Source organism: Podarcis filfolensis, assembly GCF_964270895.1.
Source record: "Podarcis filfolensis genome assembly, chromosome: 3".
Lineage (NCBI taxonomy): Eukaryota > Metazoa > Chordata > Lepidosauria > Squamata > Lacertidae > Podarcis > Podarcis filfolensis.
The window spans coordinates 7,956,916-7,981,663 of NC_139606.1; the positions used below are offsets into that span (position 1 = coordinate 7,956,916).

Here is a 24,748-nt window from a genome sequence, read left to right on the forward strand (position 1 = left end):
ATGAACGAATTCCTATGTCCCACAAATAACCCAGAGATGCATTTTAAATAAAAGCACACATTCTACTCATGTAAAAACAGGCAGACCCCACAAATAACCCAGAGATGCATTTTAAATAAAAGGACATATTCTACTCATATAAAAACACGCTGATTCCCGGACTGTCCGTGGGCCGGATTTAGAAGGCGATTGGGCCGGATTCGGCCCCCGGGCCTTAGTTTGCCTACCCATAGGAGATTATAAACCTCCCCTGATTTATTGACATTTCTCCCATGTTTCCTCACCATTCTTAACTTGCTTTTGGAAGTTTCTGATCAGAACCGGAAGTGTGCACTTATATAGAGCTGTCTTTCCCTCTCATAAATCTCTAAGGTAGAAGGAGGAGTTTTGCCATTCCCAAGAACAAATGCAGCCAACCAAATGCCTGTGGGAAACCCACAAGTAGGATTTGAATGCAAGAGCCCTAAGGCATTTTTCAGAAGTCTATAACTGCTGTAACAGAAGAGAACCACCAGAGAAATGGCAAAAAGCATCTTTTTATTTACAACCATAAGTTTCACATAACTTTCTCTTGATAGTCACAAGACTTAAAACATCCTATTAATGCTTTTTAATTTTATGGGAATGCAGATACATGGAAGCATGGATAGGACAAGTTTACTCTGTAGGATTTGTAAGTCTTCCTATAAACACAGTTGAACCTGTAAAAAGAAAAGAAAAGAATTTATTATTGGTTTCTTCAACTTCATTTTATAAATGCTCATACTGATGCAACTTAAATTTAATTATTTGTATAGAACAGGGTGGGGAGGGGATGTGGAGGTGATTAATGAAAGTCAGTCACATTTGAAAACTGAGAATGGGAAAGATGTTCATCAGCAGCCCTCACTTCTAGCAAAAAAATTATATAACTTTATATTACTGGGTTAACAGAAGGAAGAACAGCTAATCAAGGAACCGTCTTGAGATCTACGGATTAAGGGTGGCATAAAAATTTAATTAACAACAACAATAAAAGGAAGAAAATGATTTTGAATAGGGCATTCTCTTAACCTGCTGTTAAAAGGGAAATACAATCAATTTATTTGGTAAGGTGGTGGGGGAATGGGTGTGTGTGTGTGTGTTTGTGTATACACACACACACACACACACACTTATTTATTATATGTAATTTTTAATGTGTTTTTATCCTTGTAAATGGTCCAAGAACCTAGTTATATAAATATTTCAAATAATAAAAAGGAAAGGTCAGTAGTACAGCATCTGCTTGCATTCGGAAGCTCCTAGGTTCAGCCCCTGACATCTCCAGGTGGGAGAGAATCTTGCCTAAAACCATGGAAAGGGGCTGCCAACCAGTGCAGACAATGGTCTGACTTGGTAGAAGGCAGCTCCTCATGTTCCTACCGTGATAGCAGCTGTTCCCTTTTCTTGCAATGTCTCCCCATGTGCTTCTTATCAACCTGGGTTCCAGAAAGAAGGTGCCCTGCAGTCTGTTTAGTTTACATATCAAAGTCCTGGAGCTAAAGTTCTGCATTGTCTCTTTACCTCCAGTGCTTGTGGGAAACCATTCATTTATCTGAGTTGCAGTCCAGTTAGGCTCACTGAAGTTAGAAGACCATTTCAGGGAATGAATAATAGTTTGAACTGATGCAGTGTTCCTCCTAAATATCTATCGCACCCGTCAGACCTCCTGCTCATGGGGAGAGCCAGGATTTATGTTAGGGGGCAGGATCCGCAATCCTGTACCCACTTTATTTGGGAGTAACCCCCACTGAAGTTAACAGGGCTTACTTCTGAGTAGACATATATGGGGTTATGCTGTAAATTAGTCACACTTTCATAAATCAATGGGACGTAGCTAGCTGTGACTAACTGATTTCAACAGAGCCAAAGTGCACACACCAATATATGTGCATTCACAGAATCATAGCGTTGGAAGGGACCTCAAGGGTCATCTAGTCCAACTGCCAAGGCACATTCTTAAAGAATTCTGGGCACTGCAGTTTGCTAAGGGTTGCTGGGAATTGCGACTCTGTGAAGAGTAAACTACAGTGCCCAGAATCCTTTGCGGGAAAGAATGTACTTTCAAGGTATAGCATGCGCATGTAAAGCCCGTTGAAGTAAAGAGCATGGAATGAAAGGGGGTTAACTCACAAGTAAGTCCCCCTGTATGACTTGTTTTGTTTTTATATGCTTTTCCCCCCCAGGACGGGTCCAAGCTGTAAGGCGAAGTTCTCAACAGCCTGCACTGCTCACCGAAAAGCTGTTTCTCTGAAGGCTGCCTTACCATGAGTGCTGTATCCCAGAGAATGCTGCAGTTGGGCCAATGTGCTCCCTTTTGTCCAAAAGAAAGAAGGCTAGCAATTATAACTGTTTTAGGGACTTTCTTATATACCCTGAACATATCCTTGGAAATAGACATACCTTCATATTGTCCTGAGTGTTCTTCCTCCCACCATCTTCCTCCAGATCAGGATGGCAGGAGGTTTGCAGAGCCTACAGGGACACAAAGAGCCATATGGGATATTTTTATTTTTCTGAACCTCAAAATAGGCCTCAGACAGTTACAGAAAGACCTTTCCTAAGTAACCTTAGGGACGTATATCAGACCTCAGACCTTTTGCATATTCATACATTTTTTTAGATTCATACAATCCATATTTATGAATGGCCAGTTTATAACCATAAGGCTAAAATAGAGCAGAAGGGGGAAGTAAATAAGGCTGGGGTAGAATGAATGACCACTGGCTGAAAACTGATTTACTAAGGGTGAAATCCTAACTGCACTTACCTAGGAGTAAGAGCCACTGCTCACAGTCTTCTTCAAGGTCTTCTATGATTAGGTCTTCTGAATGGAAAAGAAGAGAAGGCTGGCAGAGAGACTTTCTTATATACACTGAAAATATTCTTGGAAATAGACATTCCTTTCATGTTGTCGTGGGCCTTTCTTGAGCTCCTCCAATGATGGAGCTCTTCCGCCATCTTTCTCCACATGAAGAAGGGAGGAGGTATGCAGAGCCTACAGGAACAACAAAGAGCCACATGTGATATGTTTATTTTTCTGATCCTCAAAATAGGCCTCAGACAGTTCAGAGACCTTAGGGACTAATATTATTCTGAAATCTGTAAGTCCAACGCCAAGTAAGTCTGATAAATGTCGTTTGGAACGCTGGGCACATTTCCAGTTAGGAGTTTGATCTGGCCTTCCACAAATTGTCATGCAGTTCTTTTTGGGTTGGAAGATTAAATAAGAAGAGTTTGTTTTAAGAGCCTCTGCACGTTCTACGTCGAGCTTAGGGGTCTGCTCTTCTTGTCACCAATTCACTTTGGTACTATGGTGTTCTGTTAATGCCTGCTTGTTATTAACTGATAAACTGTGGACCTCTTTGGATAATTGGGTTATTTGAGAGGCAATACCTCTAATTTGTTGAAAGATATGCTCAACCGTTCTTGCAATTAGAGTTAATTGGGTGCTCTCCCTACTTGTTATTCCTTCCTCTCTTAGCGGCACAGGATCAACTTGCCCCATTGCTGGATCCAGTTCCACGCTCTCACCTTGAATACTCTCCCCACACTCACAATCATCCTCAAGGGGAGAAACCCGGTTTTTTGTTGGAACTATAAAAGCAGATTTGTTTAAAAAGTCCTCTATTTTAGATTGTTTGGGAACCGGTGAGAGAGCTACATCCTCTGGGTCCCTGTAGCGTTTACTAGCAGGCATAGTGTCGCCGTGGGGAGTAAACAAGGAGAGGTTTTGTGATGGCTTGTGAATGCTCTCCGCAAGAAATACCTCTGCTCACTCAGAGATACATATATACACTCTTTATTTTACATATGTACAAGCAGCACGTTACAATCATGCATCCGAATCCTCCGGCTCAGATTCTGGGAGTGCCTTATGCCCACCCCTTCTCCAACAGAAAAGGCGTGGAATTTTCATGTGATGTCTCTGTCCCCTCTTTAACACTCTCCTTTCCTTGGCAGACGGAACAGGCATTGTTTCACTGTCGGTGCCAGAACTTCCTGTGCGGTGTTGAGGCTCTGGTCCAACATCTGTGAGCTGTCCCTCCTCCTGGCTTTCCCTTCTTTCCTCCACCACCACTTCCTGCCCCCCTTCCTCTGCCTGTCTCTGCTCCTCCCCTTCATTCTTCGGGAATACCATGACAGGTTTCCCCAACCAAAAAAGAGAGAAAAAATAGAAAGTGCTCAGTTTGTTCAATTTAAGAGCTTCTCCGTGTGGAGACTGCCAGGAGTTTCAGGAACAAAGTATACAAGGGAGTTGGCGGTTAATAGCTAGCAGCTGGCGGCCTGACCAGGATGCTTCACAGAACTTGCCCAAGATGTTTCTCATAGCATAGACAAGAAGGTGCTGTTAGAATCTCAGTAGGTTGGTAAGTTTAAAAGTAGAGAAGTAAAAAAAGGAAAAATTACTTCCCTGGGTAGCAATCAATGCTAATTACAGTCCTGTTATCTGCGGCGCTCCGAAGCCTGCTTGCTAAGCCGTCGCCATCTTGGAACCACGACCTATTCTGAAATCAACATCTATATGCTGAAGGGTCTTACCTTTTTTGTCCTCTCAAAGAGGGGTCCAGAGGGGGAGGCCGAGGGGGAGGGGGTGGGCAAGGGGGAGGTCTCTGGGATAGGCGAAATTCTGTTCTTTCTTCCCAATCAGGAAAACACTTTTCTGAGTCTGCAAAGCCTAAAGAAAAAGAGAAATGGGGCTCACTGTTAGTGCTCTCTAACGCCTCTATGCTAAAGATGAATTCTCTATCAAAGAATTTTGATGTTAAAGAAATCCTGCTTGCATGTCTTCTCCTTTCTCTCGCAATCACAGAATGATCCAAGCATAGGAGATCCCAGGCCTTCTAGAGCTCTGGTGACCTATGAGCCAGCAGAGGGAGATGTCACAATGAACCTTGTGACCCAACAACCCTGGGCCCTGAGAAAACCAGCAGCCACAAGCACTGCTCCTATTAAGTGACACTACTAAGTTTTCTCATATGACTTTTCTTCCATTTTCCACTTTTGATAAATATGCAAAATGTGCCTATTTGGATTCCAGCTGTAGTTGTTCCTGCACCTACTGAGCACTAGCTGTCTCCTATACCTGTCTTATACCCTCCAACATTTCTCCCATGAAAATAGAAATGTCCTATTCCATTATTATTGTTGTTTTTGTTGTTGTTGTTGTTGTTGTTGTTGTTGTTCTGACTGGGTTGCCCCAGCCACTCTGGAAAGTTTCCAACATATACGAAAACATAATAAAGCATTAAACATTGAAAAAAACCCTTCCCTATACAGGGCTGTCTTCAGATGTCTTCTAAAGGTTGTATAGTTACTTATCTCCTGGGCTCAGGGGTCACATAACTCCATATGCTCCAACATTTCTCCAGTAAAAATAGGAATGTCCTAAGGTCAAAACCACATAGCCTAGGGCTTGCCGATCAGAAGGTTGGCAGTTCGAATCCCCGTGACGGGGTGAGCTCCTGTTGCTTGGTCCAAGCTCCTGCCAACCTAGCAGTTCGAAAGCACGCCAAAGTGCAAATAGATAAACAGGTACCGCTCCGGTGGGAAGGTAAACAGTGTTTCCATGCAGAAGCGGCATTGTCATGCTGGTCACATGACCCAGAAGCTGTACGCGGCTCCCTTGGCCAATAAAGCGAGATGAGCGCCGCAACCCCAGAGTCATCCGCGACTGGACCTAATGGTCAGGGGTCCCTTTACCTTTAAGGAAAAGAGGGTCATTCTGGGGTCAAATCAGAAACCGGGATGGCTTCTGTAAATCTGGGACTGTCCCTTGAAAATAGGGACACTTGGCAGGTCTGCTGAGGTGCCCAGATGGGAGACCACCAGGGAACCCATGATATGGTGCTTAGAATTATGCAGCCAAAAGTACTGTATAAATAAATAGACACACTAAGTTTGCCACGTGTTGCGGGAGCTCTAAGAACAATGCCATGATTGTGTGATACATCAAGAAAGATTTCAAAAATATGTGTGGAACGTTGAGGGAGAAGAAGAGAGGAGTGTAATTTCACACATCATTAAAAATGCCATACGCATTATCCAGTAGACACCTCTGGAAGTTGTGAAACAATGGCCACCACATCTTGCTGGGCTACACAACTCCCACCAGTCCCAGCCAACATGGTCAATGGTCAGGGACGATGGGTATTTTTTCTGCACTAACATCTGGAGGACACCACATTGGTTACCCCCGAAGTATTAGGATGTTTAAACCTTAATGTCTTAGAGCTCAGTCAAGGTTCTCCACCCACCCCAGTGTGTTTCACAGCTCTTTCCCACTAGCTGTTGACATCAGCATGGTTTCCTTAGTGTTTCTGTTTGTGCATGCACCAGAGGACAGGTCAGGGATGTCTTTGCCTTATGCAACTGGTGTTCACACCTTGACTAGAGGCTTAAGGACTCCAATCCATTTGAGAAACCATATCAAAACAGTAGGATTTTAGAACAGGATACATAGGCATTCTGGATGTCTGTTGATCAAGGATTAAAAACCCAGCAGTGGAAACGGTGAGTGCACACACCATTCAGCTAGTTAAGCAGACACACTAAATTAGATCACTCTCTAGGGCAGGGGTGGGGAACCTCTGGCCCACCAGATGTTCCTATTTAGCCAAGCTGGCTAGGGTTGATGGCAGAAGTATTTTGGCAACATCTGGATTGCCGAAGGCTTCCCACCCCTCATCTAGGTCATCAGCAAGTTTTATGGTGTAAATTATCCTATGTAAATTGCCCTAATCTGCATAGGAAAAATTTCCAGAAAACCCACATTACTGGTCCTCAGATCTGTGTAACAGGAAGGATGGCAACAGATGAGCAAGAAGACTGCAGCTCACAATAAATGAGCTGGCGAGAATGGAAGCTGAAGAGCTTGTACTTTCTCCAACTCTTAACAGCGTTTTTGGAAACTTCCATGTGTACTTACTGAGAATGTACCATTATCTAGACTCGCAGACAGCCTTCTTGTTTCTGGGTTAACACACATGCGCAAATATTAAGGTTTAAGTAGTACACAAATTTAAGTTTGTTTTTTTTCCAATCAATGTTTTCTTTTTCATGTCTTTGGGGATCTCAAAAAGGAAGGATATTCTATGCTATAGGAACATCATAGGCCAGGGTGGCCTATAGGATGCCCTCCAGATGTTGCTAAACAACAGCCCCCATCAGCCTCAGCTAGCAGAGTCAATGGGGACAGATAAAAGTGGAGTCCAAGAACACTGGTGTCACATTGGTTATATTTGTCAAACACCAAAATCCTTTGTTTTAAGAAGTTCAACGTATTTAAGTGCCATCAGAATTGTGGAAGGTCCACACTGTGCTCCAAACAGCTAATTATTGCTGGGAGCGGTGATGAAGACAAAATGAGGAGTGGTGCTGAAAACTGAGAATTAAAATGGACCAAGCATTGAAATACTTACAGGGCAGTGGATGGTATATGCCAGGCCATTACTGACCACTATCTCTCTTCAGCCACACACGAGCAGTTCTGTAAAAGAGAGGAAGCATCTGTAGCATTTCCCCATCATTGGTAGGGAGGAAATATGAAACATATGAAGTTAAATCCTTCGAAGACAGAGGTCCTCTGGCTGGGACGGAGTGATATAGCATTGAGGGGGCAACTCCCATCTCTTGCGGGGGTGCAGTTAGTGCCAGCATCGTCCGTTAAGAGTTTGGGTGTAATCTTCGATATCTCCCTCTCTATGGAGGCACAGATTACAGCTATAACAAAGGCGGCATTTTTTCATCTCCGCCAAGCTAAGCAGTTGGCCCCTTATCTCTCTCGCCCTGACCTAGCCACTGTGATCCATGCGACGGTCACCTCCAGACTGGATTATTGTAACTCGCTCTACGTGGGGCTGCCCTTGAGACTGACCCAGAAACTCCAGCGGGTGCAGAATGCCGCGGCGAGACTCCTTATGGGGTCCTCGCCATGGGATCACATTCACCCGGTACTATACCAGCTGCACTGGCTCCCGGTGGAGTACAGGATCAGGTTTAAGGTGCTGGTTTTAACCTTTAAAGCCCTATATGGCCTAGGACCCTCGTACCTACGGGACCGCCTCTCCTGGTATGCCCCACAGAGAAATTTACGGTCTGCAAATAAAAACATCCTGAAGATCCCAGGCCACAGAGAGGTTAGGCTGGCCTCAACTAGAGCCAGGGCTTTCTCGGCCGTGGCTCCAATCTGGTGGAACGCTCTGTCACAAGAGACTAGGGCCCTGCGGGACCTGACATCTTTCCGCAGGGCCTGCAAGACAGAGCTGTTCCACCAGGCCTTTGGTCAGGGCGCAGCCTGACCCCCTCCTCTGGCAATCTGCACAGAATTTTGCTTAATGGTTGCCATCAATTTGATTTTAATTTGATTTTAATTAATTTTATAATGAATGTTTTTAGAATGTTGGATTATTTTGATTGTTGTTAGCCGCCCTGAGCCCAGCTTTGGCTGGGGAGGGCGGGATATAAATAAAATTTATTATTATTATTATTATTATTATTATTATTATTATTATTATTCTATGGAGGTATCTGTGGCTGTCAGAGCTACCCTAGGTCCCAGCTCACAAAGGACCAACGCTGCTTCGTTGTTAAGTATAAAAGTCTTTATTGAAGTTCAGTTTCACTTCCAGAGCCGCAGCGCGCAGCCCCACGTCTAAAGTGTCAGACCACTGATGCTCCGTCTGAGTCTCCTCCCCCTTGACACCAATTTAAGATTCTAGCCTTGCTCCACCTTCTCCGCTGCTCCTTCCTCCTCTGGGTCCGCCTGCCCGCCGGGGTTCCGCCCTTTCTAGCCTCTTCTCCCTCTGATTCCCCTGAGCCTTCTCCCTCCCTCTGGCGGGCTTTAGGAGCTGGTTCCCCATCCGGGTCTCCTGCTGTTCCGCGCGCCTGCACATTTGAACTTGGCGCGCGCGCCCAGCCAGCAGCTTTCCTCCTGACCGTTCCACTGCTGCTGTCACTGCTTCCCCCATCGGGGGGGGGGGGGCTAGCTGCAACTGACCTCCCCTCCGTTGGAGGCGTGGTCAGCCCTGACTCCCTCTCTGGAGGAGACACTGCTCCTGACACATGTAACTCCTCCCCCCCACTACGCTCTGGTGGGGAAACTGGTCCCGATCCTCCACTGCTGCTTTGGGGTTCCCCTCTGGCTCCTTGTTTCTGGTGCGTCCCCCCTGGGACCCCCCTTGCCCTGACCATTGGCGCCCCCTTCTGGGAATCTTCTGATTCGCTGGAGAAGCTCATGGAATCTCTCGGGCCACTGTCATACTCCCCTACGCTGCCCTCGGATTCTTCCCCTTCGCTCTCCCAATCCTCTCTCCCTAGTGCTCCTGCTCCTGATTCCCTGACAGTGGCATTGTTGCCAAGGAAGGAATCGAAGATGTGAAAGGATGCAAGATTATCACCTTGTTTACTCATACTCATAAAACATGTACACATTATGGTTTAAACAAATGACACACACCTTTTACGTTCACTGGAGTTATATGTATCTATGGCCTTCCCAGCAGATTAGCTCATTGTGACTGGTTTTTTTTGTATACACTGCAAATCATTATTTAACACACAGGTATTACGTGTGTGAAAATGACTCGTGTTTTTCATCACCGATACATAAACACAGGACCAGAGACCTTGAAATGCAAGATACTTGAAGGCACATAGTCAATATTATCAGACCCTGTTTTGAAGCAAAAAAGCAGTTCTCTGGTTGCCTTATTGTAGATTTTTTTAGGTGTGCCCATGCAAAGTGTTTTACATGAGCATCTAAAAAGCAGAACACATGCATGCAACAAATGTGTACTTACAATCAGAGAACTGTAGAGCTGGAAGGCACTGTGTCAGGAATATTTTGCCCTGTCACATGGCAGGGCAGAATCTCAAACAATGATAGCCTCTCCCAAGCCCACATTCCATAAAAAAGGCTGATCGCCAAAGAATTGATGTTTTTGAATTATGGTGCTGGAGACGCTCTTGAGAGTCCCATGGACTGCAAGAAGATCAAACCTCTCCATTCTGAAAGAAATCAACCCTGAGTGCTCACTGGAAGGACAGATCCTGAAGCTGAGGCTCCACAACTTTGGCCACCTCAGGAGAACAGAAGACTCCCTGGAAAAGACCCTGATGTTGGGAAAGATGGAAGGCACAAGGAGAAGGGGACGACAGAGGACGAGATGGTTGGACAGTGTTCTCGGAGCTACCAGCATGAGTTTGACCAAACTGTGGGAGGCAGTGGAAGACAGGGGTGCCTGGCGTGCTCTGGTCCACAGGGTCACAAAGAGTCGGACACGACTAAATGACTAAACAACAACAACTTTCTATCTGGGCAAGGCTTGCTCGGTATGTGGGCAGCCCTGTTTAGGGAAGTTTTTAATTACTGATGTTTACTGATGTTTTAATGTATTTTTAGGGGATGCAGGTGGCGCTGTGGGTTAAACCATAGAGCCTAGGACTTGCCAATCTGAAGGTCAGCGGTTCAGCTCCCGTTGCTCGTCCCTGCTCCTGCCAACCTAGCAGTTCGAAAGCACGTCAAAGTGCAAGTAGATAAATAGGTACCGCTCCGGCGGGAAGGTAAACGGCATTTCCATGCGCTGCTCTGGTTCACCAGAAGCGGCTTAATCATGCTGGCCACATGACCCGGAAGCTGTACGCCAGCTCCCTTGGCCAATAAAGTGAGATGAGCGCCGTAACTCCAGAGTGGGCCATGCGTGGACCTAATGGTCAGGGGTCCTTTTACCTTTAAGAAAATAAATTAGAGCTGAGTACAACTTCAAGGTGCAGAGAAAATATACCAAACGATATTCGGAAGGAAGGATTGATATCCCAGGCAGGATTAAAGCTCCTGATCTCAATAGGGAATCACTTTTGCCAGTTTCAGAATGTCATACTGTACTATGTTCTTAAAAAGACATACATTTGAAGAACCTTAGAGTTGTATCCAGAACAGACATCCTCTCACACAAAGTTACTGCTTCTTTCCCCTGTACAGTGGTACCTCGGGTTAAGTACTTAATTTGTTCTGGAGGTCCGTTCTTAACCTGAAACTGTTCTTAACCTGAAGCACCACTTTAGCTAATGGGGCCTCCTGCGGCTGCCGCGCCGGAGCACGATTTCTGTTCTCATCCTGAAGCAAAGTTCTTAATCTAAGGTACTATTTCTGGGTTAGCGGAGTCTGTAACCTGAAGCGTCTGTAACCCGAGGTACCACTGTACTGGGAAGGAAGGACTGATATCCCAGGCAGGATCAAAGCTCCTGATTCTCAGTAGGGAATCACTTTTGCCACTTTCATGTTGTTTAGTCGTTTAGTCGTGTCCGACTCTTTGTGACCCCCTGGACCAGAGCATGCCAAGCACTCCTGTCTTCCACTGTCTCCCGCAGTTTGGTCAAACGCATGCTGGTAGCTTTGAGAACACTATCCAACCATCTTGTCCTCTGTCGTCCCCTTCTCCTTGTGCCCTCCATCTTTCCAAACATCAGGGTCTTTTCCAGGGACTCTTCTCTTCTCATGAGGTGGCCAAAGTATTGGAGCCTCAGCTTCACGATCTGTCCTTCCAGTGAGCACTCAGGGCTGATTTCCTTCAGAATGGAGAGGTCTGATCTTCTTGCAATCCATGGGACTCTCAAGAGTCTCCTCCAACACCATAATTCAAAAACATCAATTCTTCGGCGATCAGCCTTCTTTATGGTCCAGCTCTCACTTCCATACATCACTACAGGGAAAACCATAGCTTTGACTATACGGACCTTTGTTGGCAAGGTGATGTCTCTGCTTTTTAAGATGCTGTCTAGGAAGGTCATACTGTGTTCTTAAAAAGACATACATCAGAAGAACCTGAGAGTTGTATCCAGAACAGACTTCCTCTCACGCAAAGTTGCTGCTTCTTTCCCCTGTAGCTCCCATGAACCCCAAAATCTGCAGCTGCAAGGGAGGCACCAAAGCAGCGCTGAAGGATGGGGAAGAATCCAGCCGTTGGTGGGGGCCGTTACAACAGCCGGGGGGGGGGCGCAGCAGAAGAGACCCGACCCCTCTGGCTGGGGGGGGGTGCGGGGAGAGAGCCCAAGGGGGCCCAAAGCCAACATTTTGAGTGTCTTCCCATGGTCTCTCCGTCTCCGGGAGGGGGGGGGCGATGCTGATCCCAGCTTTCCTGGCCAAGGGAGCCCCCCTCCTCCGACCGAGGAGGCGCCCCTGGAACGGGCTGCCTCAGGAAGCGCTGCCTCTGACGCCCTGCCTGCGCCCCGTCCCTCCGGCTCACCTTCCTCCGAGACGCCGAGGAAGCCCCAGAGCCTCCCGGGTCACTCACGGCGGGGTCCGGAGAGCCGGACTCCAGCTGGCCCAGCAGGAGCGGGGATGAGGGAAGCGCCGGGGACGCCATAGGGACCGCCAGCTGTTTTGGGACTACAATTCCCATCATCCTTACCCACTGGTCCTGCTCGCTAGGGATGATGGGAGTTGTAGTCCCATAGCAGCTGGAGGGCCAAGTTTGGCCATCACTGCCATAGGGGAACCAAAGGGCTGACAGAGCCAATCCTGATCCTCCCGCAGATGCGGCTGCTTCTTCGGGAACCACCAGCCGGCCGGCCCGACCACGCATGCGCGCTGCGACGGAGAACGCGGACGAAGAGGGGAGGAGCTACAATCCCCAGCAGCAGCAGCGCCCGGTATTCTTTAAGCGGGAGCAACGGACTCCGAACGTGCGCTCGGGAGCCGGTGGTGGCGTTGGAAAGCCCTTCGCCCCGCCTCCCTTGGGCGCCGCCCCTCCCCTCTGCGGCCGCCTCCTCCGTGGCAGCGCGCATGCGCGGCGTGGTCGGCCAAGGCCGGCTCCCGGTTTCCCAAGCGGCTGCACCTGAGGGAGGAATCCGGCTGGGCTCTCTCCGCCCCTCGGTCCCCCTATGGCGGCGCCGGCGCTTCCCTCGTCGCCGCTCCGTCGCCGGCCGCTGCTGCTCGGCCAGGTGGAGGGCTCTCCGGACCACGCCGTGACCATGGCGGCGCTGGTGCCCAAGGAGGACGGCTTCCTCAGCGTCTCGGAGGACAGGTCAGCGGGGACTTGGCGCAGGGCGGCGGGCCGGGGCGGCAGCGCTTCATGAGGCAGCCCGTTCCAGAGGCGCCTCGGCCTGGGGTGGGATGGCTGTCGGGGCCACGCAGAGGCGCCCCGAGGCTCCCTTGGCAAGGAGAGGGGTCAGCAAAGCCCCCCCAGAGACCATGGATGATGATGATGATGATAATAATAATAATAATAATAATTATTATTATTATTATTATTCCCTCCCGAGAGACCATGGATAATAATAATAATGCCCCCCTCCAAAGACCATGGACAATAATAATAATGCCCTCCCCGCCGAGAAACCATGGATAATAATAATAATAATGCCCCCCTGAAAGACCATGGACAATACAGTAATAATAATAACGCCCCCCAAGAAACCATGGATAATAATAATAATGCCCCCCCAAAAAACCATGGACAGTTATTATTTTTATTATTTATACCCCGCCCATCTGCTGAGGGGTCAGCAACCTAAGGCCCATGGGCCGGAAGCAGCCACGGAGGCCCATGAGCCACCTCCGAAATGAGGTGCCCACTTGCGCGCTGCGCTAAACTGGCACAGCGCGGTGCAGGAACTCGCTTCCATGGTGCTGAAAACCACAGGTGCGCATGCTCACGCACATGCGTGATCCGGCCCATGGAGGGATCTCCGTGAGACCGATCCGGCACAGGCAAGATAAACCTTGCTGACCCCTGGGTTACAGGGAACCAGGCAGAGGGTCTTCTGTGTAGTGGTGCCCACCCTGTGGAATGCCCTCCCATCTGATGTCAAGGAATAACAATAATTTATTATTTATATCCCGCCCATCTGGCTGAGTTTCCCCAGCCACTCTGGGCGGCTCCCAATCGAGTGTTAAAAACAATACAGCATTAAATATGAAAAACTTCCCTAAACAGGGCTGCCTTCAGATGTCTTTTAAAAATAAGATAGTTGCCTATTTCCTTCACATCTGAAAGGAGGGTGTTCCACAGGGCGGGCGCCACTACCGAGAAGGCCCTCTGCCTGGTTCCCTGTAACCTCACTTCTCGCAATGAGGGAACCGCCAGAAGGCCCTCGGCACTGGATCTCAGTGTCCGGGCTGAACGATGGGGGTGGAGACGCTCCTTCAGGTATACCGGATGTGATGTTTGCTTTGGGTCCCCTTTGGCTCTCTGCCAGTGACTCCCCGCCCCCCGGCCATAAGAGTCGGGTCTGTTCTGCATTAACGGCCCCCACCAGCGGCTGGATTCTTCCCCCGAGGAGACACTACCATTTGGGACGCCCCTTGCCTCTCGCACTCCGTTCTCAAGCGTTGCTCTGCTGCCCCCATTGCAACTGTGCTGGTCCTTTGGGCAGGTGGGTTCTTAACTACTCTGAGCAAGAGGGGAGAGGCACAATTTTTGCAGCCCCTGGTCCTGCACTGTTGGTGGGGGCCAATGTAAACCAGGCTCTGTGGATGGAGAGGGCTTTCCATGCAGAGGGCCTCAGGTTCAGCACCTGGCGTTGAGTGTGGGCCAAGCTCCCGTCTCCATCCCTGGAGAGCCATTGCTGCTGGGGACTCCATAAAAGGTAGCTTGGTATGTGGTGGGCAGCTGCAGATTTCTGGTGGTTCAGGTGGTTCTTTGCCCTGCAAAGAGCGCCAAGCGAAGGGGGTGCAAAATTGAGAAGATCCATTTGGATTCTGTTCTTGACTGAGCTCTTCCTTTCTTGGGTATTTTTAATACGGACTCCCAGGAAAGTTGAAAGGCTTTCAAGTTCTCCTCAGAGGTGCAACACAGAAGCAAAAAATGGTACCGTATTGGTTTACCTGCTTGCGTATCTTGTCTTCTAGCACAGCAATAATACTCTGCCTGGAAACCTGCAGCCAAGCAGTTGGCTGGCTGGTTCAAATCAATACGTGACATTTAATCTCACCACCTTTGCACATTGTCTGAGGGCCTGCATTGCTCTTCCTAGGTTGCTGAGTACTGCAGTCTCAGGAGAAGCCACAACAGGCAAACTTCCTTTCCTGCATAACTGTTTGTTGTTGTAGTTTTGTCAGGGTCAAGTTACCATTGCATGTGGATACATAACAAGGCCCTGATCGCCTTTAAAATGAATGGGGAATAAAGCTGATTGAGATGAGCCAGTTTAGGAAAAAGCTGCAGTGTGAGGGCTGTTTTAGCCTTTCTCTGCCTGCCACTTCTCCATTCCTATCTAGCCCCAACTGCTTCTCCCTCTGTGCAGTGCTGAACCCGTGCTTGTGAGGGTAGAGTATGGAAACAAACTGGAAATAGCTCGAGAGGGAGGAATCTGTTAGTGCAGAAGAAGGATATAGAGAGTGGGGGGCGTTTCCTCTTCATTCTCTACTTAAAACAGCCCTCTTCCAACAGTGTTCTTTTAAAATAAGTAGGAGATGACAAATTGTACTTTCATGCATCTGCTTGCAATGTTGATGAGACAGGCGCTTGCAAAGCCTGCTATTCTCTGTGAGGTTTGGTCCCATTTGCACTTTCTTCTCCAGCTCCAGCAGTCATTGCTTCTTAAGAACTCTGTTATACATCCTATTTTTTTTGCTGATAGGATAAATGTATGTGTCAGCTAAGTGGAAACTTGGAGATTGCAACTTGAAATGTTGTCTGTGGTATGGTGCAATGCAGCTTGTCATGTTCTCCAAAGTTCCTTGTCTCGCTGGAGCCTTCTTCTGCTGTTTCTCTGTCCGTTCTGTGCTTTTCCTCAAGTCTCACTTTCCAGCTCTTCTCACGGGTTCCTCTTTTTTCAGTCCATTGCCTTGCTGCATTCTTCCACCGGCCACCTTGCCTCTGGCCTCTCCACCCCTTCATTTTACTATCTCCTGTGATCTCTTTCTAGTCCCCAGCTTCCCCATAAAGCTCTGCCTCTCCCTAGGGCCTGTGTGGTGTTTTAACCTTAGACAAAACGACAAAATTCTTTTTCAGACTAGAAGTTGAACTGAGAGTATTCTAGCAACTGTGCTCACTCAGCTGTTAGATAATAACAGCTTTTCCATCAGAAGTGTAATACAATATAGTTAGTACCCCCCTTTAATTAAAAAAAATATAGACATAGTTTCTATTTGCATATCACTTTTTTCAGTGCACCAATGTGCTTGAGTTGTGTTATCATTAAATATTTGGGCAGTCCAGTGACTGGTGATGTGACAATTGCTGAACACATTCTGGAGGTGCTATCATTATTGTGGTGTTAACATTGTTATCTTCTCAGGTATTTAGTTACTTTCCAAAAGGCATCTATAAATTACCTCCCTAAGCAGTCTGCTATTTGAGACATTAAAATATAACTTTTCATTTGGAAAGGTTGCTGAAAAATAATTCATTCTTGTGGTTGGCTTTCTTATTTTAGTCTATTACCCCAGTCTGTCAAAAACCAACCTCATTTTAGCTTTAATCTGTATTAGCCACAGAGGTGTTTTGTGAATTGAAAAAAACGCACCACTTACTCAGGCTAATATATTTTGGGTCTACAAGCACAATATTTCAAAAAAATGTGTAGGTAGTTTTCAGCAGTGGTTACAGATGTAAAAGCTCAGTTGCAAATGGCATGTGCTAGGTTTTGTGTCATTGCATTAATGCTTTAATATTTCATGATGTCTGTAGTTAAGACAGGCTTTGTAGTGTAGAAGTTCACAAACTCCCTTGGGGTGTTGTTTCTTTGAGGTACAGGATCTCTTAGACCAGGGATCAGCAAACTTTTTCAGCAGGGGGCTGGTCCACTGTCCCTCAGTCCTTGTGGGGGGCCGGACTATATACAGTGGTGCCTCGCAAGACGAAATTAATTCGTTCCGCAAGTTTTTTCTTCTTGCGAGTTTTTTGTCTTGTGGAGCACGGTTTCCCATAGGAATGCATTGAAAATCAATTAATGCGTTCCTATGGAGACCGCTTGCCAGGCTCGCGGTGCGGAGAAGGGCTTTTCTCCCCACCGCCAGCCTTCAGGACAGGTCCGGGAACAGAGGGGAAGGCGCGCAGCGCTTCTCCTCTGTTCCCGGGGCTTGCGGTGGGAGGAGGGTTTTTCCTCCCCACCGCCAACATTCAGAACAGCATTCTGAATGTTGGCGGTGGGAAGGAAAACCCTCTTCCCACCGCAAGTCTTCAGGACAGCCATCCGAAGGCTGGCGCGGGGAGAAGGTCTCTCCGCCCCACCGCCAGCCTTCGGAGGAGCCTTCCGAAGGTTGGCGGCGGGAGGAGGTCTCTCCGCCCCACCGCCAGCCTTCGGAGGAGCCTTCCGAAGGCTGGCGGCGGGAGGAGGTCTCTCTGCCCCACCGCCAGCCTTCGGAGGAGGTCCGAGGACAGTGGGGAAGACGCGCTGCGCTTCCCCGCTGTCCTGGAGATTTCCCTATGGGCTTTCGTCTTGCGAAGGAAGCCCATAGGGAAATTCGTCTTGCGAAGCGCATCGAAAAACGGAAAACCCTTTCGTCTAGCGGGTTTTTCGTCTTGCGAGGCGTTCGTCTTGCGGGGCACCACTGTATTGGGGGGGGGATGAACGAATTCCTATGCCTCACAAATAACCCAGAGATGCATTTTAAATAAAAGGACACATACTACTCATGTAAAAACACGCTGATTCTTGGACCGTCCGTGGGCCGGATTTAGAAGGTGATTGGGCCGGATCCAGCCCCTGGGCCTTAGTTTACCTACCCATGTCTTTGACACTTCACACACTACCTTCCTAATGCACAAAGGTTGAAAATAATGCACCTTTCTCTGACAGATCAGGGGTTAGTTTGGGTCTCAGCTTTGTAGTACAGCAGCTGTTCTGCCTTTTGGGCAGTCGGTTCTTAGATTTGCAGATTCAGGAAACCCCGTCCAGTGAGAGCATTCTGCTCTGTTTTCATAATGTTAATTCAAAGCCTTGCTTTCGGGTGGTTAAGTAACAAGATGCCATATCATGATGACTGCTTTTTGCACAGCTGAGCAGTCATGTTTGGATTTGTCGCTGGGTGTGTGTATTTTAATTACAAAGAATGTGGGCTTGATGAGTCTTTACTACTCAAGAATCACGTGATTCTAAAGCATCTTCCTTGAAATGATTTATTTATTTTTTTGCTAGGCTAATAAGATACCCAAGGCCCAAATTTATACAAGGTTGAAACTATGAAAAGGAGACACTGTGTTGCCTGTCCTAACTCTGTCCTGAGGGGCAATAGTGCAATAGTGTTTCACCTTTTTGATAAGCATCCCTCAATCTAGTCCATTTTGGTGCACATCCCAGCACATGTGAATTGTTCTCTGCATTGGGGAGTGGCCTTGCCATGAGACTGCTGAATCAGGAATTGAGTAGCAACATAGCATGAGAGAAAGTCACTCAGATCCACGTTTATTACATGGCTTTTCTGATGAGCTGAGGAGCAATATGGCCCCTCCTGCTTTTGTTCAAGGGTGCCTGCACACAGACCCCCCCCTGCCTGTACAGTACATTGGCCGTCCTTGGCTTACATGAGAATGGAAGCAGCTTGCTACATGCTTCTTCCTAGTCTTGGTTACAGTTGCAGTGAATACTGCTATTCAGCTTCTCTATTTACAGAAATGCACTGTATTTTTCGCCCTATAGGACGCACTTTTCCCCCTCCAAAAATGAAGGGGAAATGTGTGTGCGTCCTATGGGGCGAGTGCAGGCTTCAGGAAGCTATCCGCTAGCCATGGGAGACGCAACTCTCCCACGGCTAGCGGAGAGCTTGCCGGCACCCAGAAGCTTGGGGCGCGCTGAGCTCAGCACGCCCCAAGCTTTGGGCTTCGTGCAGCGCTCCGCTAGCCGTGGGAGAGCTGCGTGACTTTGCGCAGCTCTCCCATGGCTTGCGGATAGCAGCCTGTTCTGGGGGCTGGGGTCGGGGGAAGCTCGGGCTTCCCCCGCCCCAGCCCCGCACCTGGGGGGGAAATATTTTTTCTTTCTTTATCCCCCCCAAAAAAACACACCTAGGTGCGTCCTATGGGCCAGTGCGTCCTATGGGGCGAAAAATACGGTATTTTGCGCTTTGGTGCTGCTTGTGAATATAGCTGAAGTAAAATCTGATGCCTTAACTAGGTCAGGAGGACTCCAGTGATGGTCCTTGGCCTTGAATAGGAAGGCTTTGTCACTTCGATTTAGGTGCATATGGTTGCTGGCCCTGGGTTATAGGCATATAATCTAATATTTGATCATTTTCAAGTTTGTGAAAATTTTAGGGCCGTCTTTAATGACCTTAAGTAGCCCTGTTTGTATTGCGGAACTTTGCTAAACTTAGGGGTAATGAATGCCTTACTATTCTTCCTTCAGCATTACTTGCAGAATAAAACAACCAAAGCAGAGTCATACAGTTTGTTTTGTCAGTTCTCGGGTGTGTGACATCTTGAACCACATGTCAATAAACCATGGTTAATGTTTAACTTAACTTGCTCAGAAGTCCCCACATCCACTGTCTCTGCAAGCAACAAACCAAAATACTTGGTTTGTCCTGTTGTCCAAACCTGGGTTCATTACATTTATTAGCATTACCCAAGTATGGCAGTTTGATTAGAGAAAGCTATCGTAGACACACCCCAGTAAAGGAGATAATAGATATGGAATAGAACAAAGCTTATTTTGCGGGTTCAAGTTCTTTAGTTCTTTCATAGGTTTTCTGATAAAGCTTTTTAAAAAAATGTTTGTGCAAATAAAGGACTGTAACTTCAACATCATCTGGTGATTTGGTTTTCTAAAACTGTCTTGATTCTCCACCTATGGAACAGATTTTGTAAAGGCATTATATTATTTCAATTTAGTTCCTGGTTTCTTTTTTAAAAAAAATTAGCAAGACTCTTCTTATTACCAGTAGTTTTTTCCCTTCTAGAATGTATCAGTGAAAGAACAGATTTGTATTCAACTGTTGACAGTATTATGCTGACGTAAACCAAAAATGCATAGAACAATCAGTGTTTTCAGTAACAAAATGATCTCCGTAATCACTCTTTCTCCAGAGCTGCGTGGAACTGAATAGGTCTATAGCTATGAGGCGATATTTCTGTGCCCAGTGTAGAATTAAATCCTTTTATGAGCCAAAATATGATCTAAGAAGCACAGGCAAGACAGGATGGGTGCCTCAGCCTGCGGTCTTCATTTTGTCTGACTTCATGGTTACAATATCTAGCCTAATTTTTCTACATTATTATTATTGTTACATTATTATTATTATTATTTTCTTCTTTACTGTTTCATAACATTTATACAAAGTCTGGTTGTTAAATAAAAATCAAAGCGGTTTACAAAAATTTAAAACAAGAAAATCAAGAAAAAATCACAACCATACTTCAGAACATACAAAAGTTAAAATACTAAAACAGATTAAAATCACCTCAATTTTCTAAGCTTTGTTTTTCACCCCATGGTTTCCTACTTAGTGTAACATCTTGCCAAACGAAGAGTTCTAAAAGCTTGCAAAATGTTTGTGACTTTTCTGTTAGACCGAATGAAGATACTGTTAAACTCTGGCATTTGAGCCTCCCCAGCCTGATGCCCTTTCAGGTGTTTTGGCCTACAAAGGTTGTTTGGGACTGAAGAGACTTGTAGTCCAAAAAATCTGGAGGGCACCTGGTTTGGGCAGGTTGTTTCATAGGTACATAACCTACCAAAGCTACCCTAAGCTGGTTCCCAAGTATGGAATCAAAGAATCATAAAACTACTATCTTAAACACTTTGCACACTATCAGACTAACAAGATGTTGTAAACACTCTGAATTATGATAACATCCTTTAGTACAAAAATTACAACCAATCTGAATGAGAAGACTTGTTAAGCTGTATTTCCCTCCTTTAAAAGGGTTTTTCCGCCTGCTGTAGCAAGGGTAATGCACTGTGCTAGGTGCTGTATGGTTTTTAATTGTCTTTTTTATAGAAATGCAAAAGACCACCTGAATGAATTTTGCAGACTGCGGTTTGGAAACCACAGCTATAGAAAAAAAATTAGGTTCATTGGACTAACTGGCCTAGTTCCCATCTTTGTTGATAAGAATTCCCAAGTTGGCGATTATTTTATAAATAAGGGTTTTTTTGGCCTTGTTAGCAATGGTCATTTTAAAAAGCAAGTTGGTAATTTTATAAATCACATTCAAATTTCCCTTTGATCGGTTGGTAGCTAACGGAGATAAATATTTTAAAACTCATATAATCTCTTAATGAAAGATGAAAGCATATTATAAAAGTGTCAGATTTGGTAATACTGATGAAATGTTGCCTGCTAATGAGCCATCTCATGTGCCCTGTTAAGATAAGATTTTGAATCCCTTCTTTGATGTGATTCGAATTTTGATCATAGCCAACATTCAAAATTTGCCATGCGCATTTTGCTGTTGGCCACTTGCGACCAGCTGAAGGTGCCCAGGTGCCAGGATTGCGTTTGAAGTCTCTTCATCAGCCTAGATCAGGCGCGTCCAACTCCCAAGAGACCGCGATCTTGCAGTGATCATTATCATTGAGCTTTTTTGGACATGCCTGGCATAGATGAACAAACTGTTCTGCACCTCCAACTTGTTCTACAGGTTCTACCAATCACCCATAGCAGATTTGGGGGTTCATGGGTACTACAGGGTAAAGAAGTAGTAACTTTGCATGAGAGGAAATCTGTTCCAGATACAACTCAAGTTTGTTCTGCTGTATGCCTTTTTAAGAACACAGTATGACTTTCTGAAACTACGGTAATTTGGCAAAAGTGGACCTGTTGGGAATCAGGAGCTTAGATCCTTCAGTCCTTTCTTACCAATATTGTTTGGTATCTTTTCTTTGCATCTTGAGGTTGTACTTAGCTCTCATTTGTTTTCCTACAGTCCAGTTATTCAAAGTACCATATTTTTCCATGTATAACACCCCCCTTCCCCGTGTATAACACGACCCCTATTTTTTGGGACTCAAAATAGAGGAAATGAGGGAAGATTGCACAAAGATTGCTTTTTCTAGGGGGGATTGCCCAAGAGTTGTTGAGCTTTTTTGGGGAAGGATTGCCAACAATTGCTCACCCGCCTGACCACCAATGCCAATCATATGCATCCACGAAGCCAATAATCATCTGACCGCTCACCACCAGCAGCCGACAATCGCACGTCTGATTGCCGCAGCAGACCTTGCCGCAGCCACCATTCACCCCACCAAATGCCGATGACAATCTCCTGGAGCTTGCGGCAGCCACCAATCGCATGTCCCATCTCAGCACTACCCGTGTATAAGGCGACCCCAAATTTTAAGCATTGTTATTTAATTTAAAAAAAAAACAACCTCATCTTAAAACACGGAAAAAACGGTATATGTGTTCACATGCTTAATAAGTTAATAAAAATTGCCCTGTTTTCTTTGGAAATTGATCTATTGGTGTTTCATTCTTAAATTTCAGTAATCCCAGAGGATTTTTAAAATAGATTTGTAATCCAGCCTATACAAATATCTCAAGGTGCATAACAAACTTTCTCCATTTATCATAGATCCCTTTCATGATTATCCGTGGGTATGTGAAAGACTGATGTGGCCAGGCTCAGGACAAATTCCAAACATTGGGTGATTTCACTCAGAGTAGACCCATTGAAATTAAAGGCTCTAACTTACTTACCGGTGTGTTTATTTCAGTGGGTTTACTCTGAGTACAACTTGATTACCTTTAGTTGTGTCTTAGCTTTTTTCCAAATCACAATTTGCTTCCTTTTCAGAGTTAACTGGTAGGCAGCCTGGAAGATTGCTCCATGGTGGCATCTGTTTCCTGAATGCTTAGGTTGTAGAAAAGTCATTGTGCTGTGCTAAGCAGGAGGTCAGTGCCAAAACGTGGGAGGCTTTGTGAGAAATCTGAAAAAGTTGTTAAACTAAATTTGATAATATAGCTGGCATAATCCACATAATGGGGTATCTGGTGGGTCTCAAACCCTCTGTGCATTAGGAACTTCCCTTGCACGCAAAGAAAGGCTCTGGCGGATTGAGCGGAGGAGACTAATAGTGCGTCCACTGTTCAAGAAGGCGAGGAAAGGTAGCCCATCTAGGAGAAGGAACACTCTGATCCTAAACCTCCACTGCCCTTCTTTGCTTCCCCCCTTCTTGCTGCCTGTATGAAATGGGCCTGAGGGCTGGAGGCTTACCACCCATTATGTAGACACAGGGAAGAGCTAGGAAAGAGCAGTGGTTCCTGCTGTTGACTTGGCAGGACTGACTGAGCTCCCTTGGAACCAGATGGCAGTGTAGTGTCTATGGTGGTTGTTGGCATCCGTCTGTCTCGGGAGACAATGGAAGACTCTGCATCTGGGGTTACAACACCTGCTGTGGCTTTAGAGACAGACACGGGAGAGACATGTTTTGTTGCAGCTGGGGCAGGTGAAAGTGTTCATTGTGCTGCTGCAGATGCACCATGGTGTTTCTTCTCTCTGTGCTCCTCCCAGCAGTTATCCCTCTGCTGGTCACTGCTGTGGATATACAACCTTGACTGTCTCCAGGCGCTGGGGTCGTCTGCAAGGGTTTCTCAAACGGCAATGGTGGTTATCGCCAGCCTTCAAGTCTTGTTTGCAGACACCTTTGTAACACAGAGTTGGTCTTCCAACAGGCTTGGTGCCTGAAGCCAGCTCCCTGGAGATCTCCCTTGGGGGTCCTGCCATCTTCCATTATGTGGACATTGGCAAGCCAGTGTAGACATTGCTGAGACAGGAGTGTGAACGTGCTGGGAATGTGGGTTTGGGAGAGCCCATCTTTGACACTCTGTCCTGCCATGTGATGCCCAAAATCTTCCTGACACAGTATATGTGGCTCCTGGAAATTGTGAATTGCCTGTGGCTCACTTCCATAAAGCAGCGTGCTCAACACATAAGCCTGGTAGACCTTCATCTTGGTATTGGATATTAGCATCACATTGTACCATGCCCTTCTGGAGTGGTAAGCCATTGCCGTAGCTGGTAGGATAGCATCAAACAACCAGGACCAATCTAATTCATGCACACTGTCAGATAGATGTATATAAATTCAGTAAATAAATAAAATAAATAAGACGGCAGCAGAATATGAAGTTGATATGTATGCAGAATGTTGTACGTAGCACTCTGACTTGAACTGGGGTTTGAATTTTAAAAAGAGAACTTGCTTGTTGAACTAAAGGATTTCCACCAGCCCCTTTGAGTTGCCATGCTTGGTACTTTGTCTCTCGCCTCTCCCCCCCCCCCCCCCCGAGGTTCTGCTGAATAAAAAGGATCACAATACAGTCACAATCTATTTTTCCTTCTGCTACAGAAACCTTTGTTTGTGATCACATAGACCCTAGCCTAAGTACATTATGCAATTAAGTCAGTTGTACAGTTCTTTCAGAGTTTAGGGTTCATTTGTGAAGCAGATGGAATAAGAAGGGCAGCTTCCCAAAATAAAAGGGAAGAATAAAAAAGGGAAGAGGCAGGGAGAGAGGAGTTGGAAACTATAGCTGATCAGACAGTGGAACAAATACGAAGGAGAACAAGCTCAGCTCACAGCTGACTTAATCCTGCAGGGAGGCAGTTCTGTGCATCTCCTGCTAAAGGCTTTAATTCAGAATGAAAGTGGCTCTTGGGATTTCACTTCACTGCATACCAGAGAGATGCCCAGCAATGCTTCAAAAGTGACAATTGAAATGACAATCCTCCTAGAATGGTGTGGTGCACCCAGGTATCTTGTCGTGTGCTAAATGAGCTGGAAGTGGGTGTGCACAAGATGTGCCTTTTCTCTCTCTTGTGGCTGCCGCATGAAGAGAACA

At 46.4% G+C, this 24,748-nt stretch overlaps 1 protein-coding gene and 1 long non-coding RNA gene across 8 annotated transcripts in view; one reads left to right on the plus strand and one right to left on the minus strand.

Annotated features, from left to right (window-relative positions):
* WDFY2 (WD repeat and FYVE domain containing 2) overlaps positions 1–24,748 on the plus strand; it is a 99,521-nt gene that overhangs the window by 41,542 nt on the left and 33,231 nt on the right. The window contains exon 1 of one of the 2 annotated variants that reach the window (XM_083606662.1): positions 12,800–13,046. The exons of the other annotated variant lie outside the window; for it this stretch is intronic. Coding sequence (XP_083462788.1) covers positions 12,904–13,046 — 143 coding nt within the window. The 5' untranslated portion in view covers positions 12,800–12,903. Of the gene's footprint in view, positions 1–12,799; positions 13,047–24,748 lie in introns of those variants that run through there. 2 annotated transcript variants of the gene reach the window in all.
* LOC310759507 lies at positions 521–12,529 on the minus strand. 6 transcript variants are annotated; one of them, XR_014546344.1, is made up of 4 exons: positions 12,267–12,529; positions 4,564–4,699; positions 2,155–3,019; positions 521–701 (listed from the first exon to the last, which is right to left on the minus strand). It is a non-coding gene; the product is annotated as an uncharacterized lncRNA (long non-coding RNA). The 6 variants fall into 6 exon arrangements; XR_014546345.1 differs by lacking the exon at positions 4,564–4,699 and adding an exon at positions 7,443–7,510 and having other exon boundaries at positions 12,267–12,528; XR_014546346.1 differs by lacking the exon at positions 12,267–12,529 and adding an exon at positions 4,802–5,533.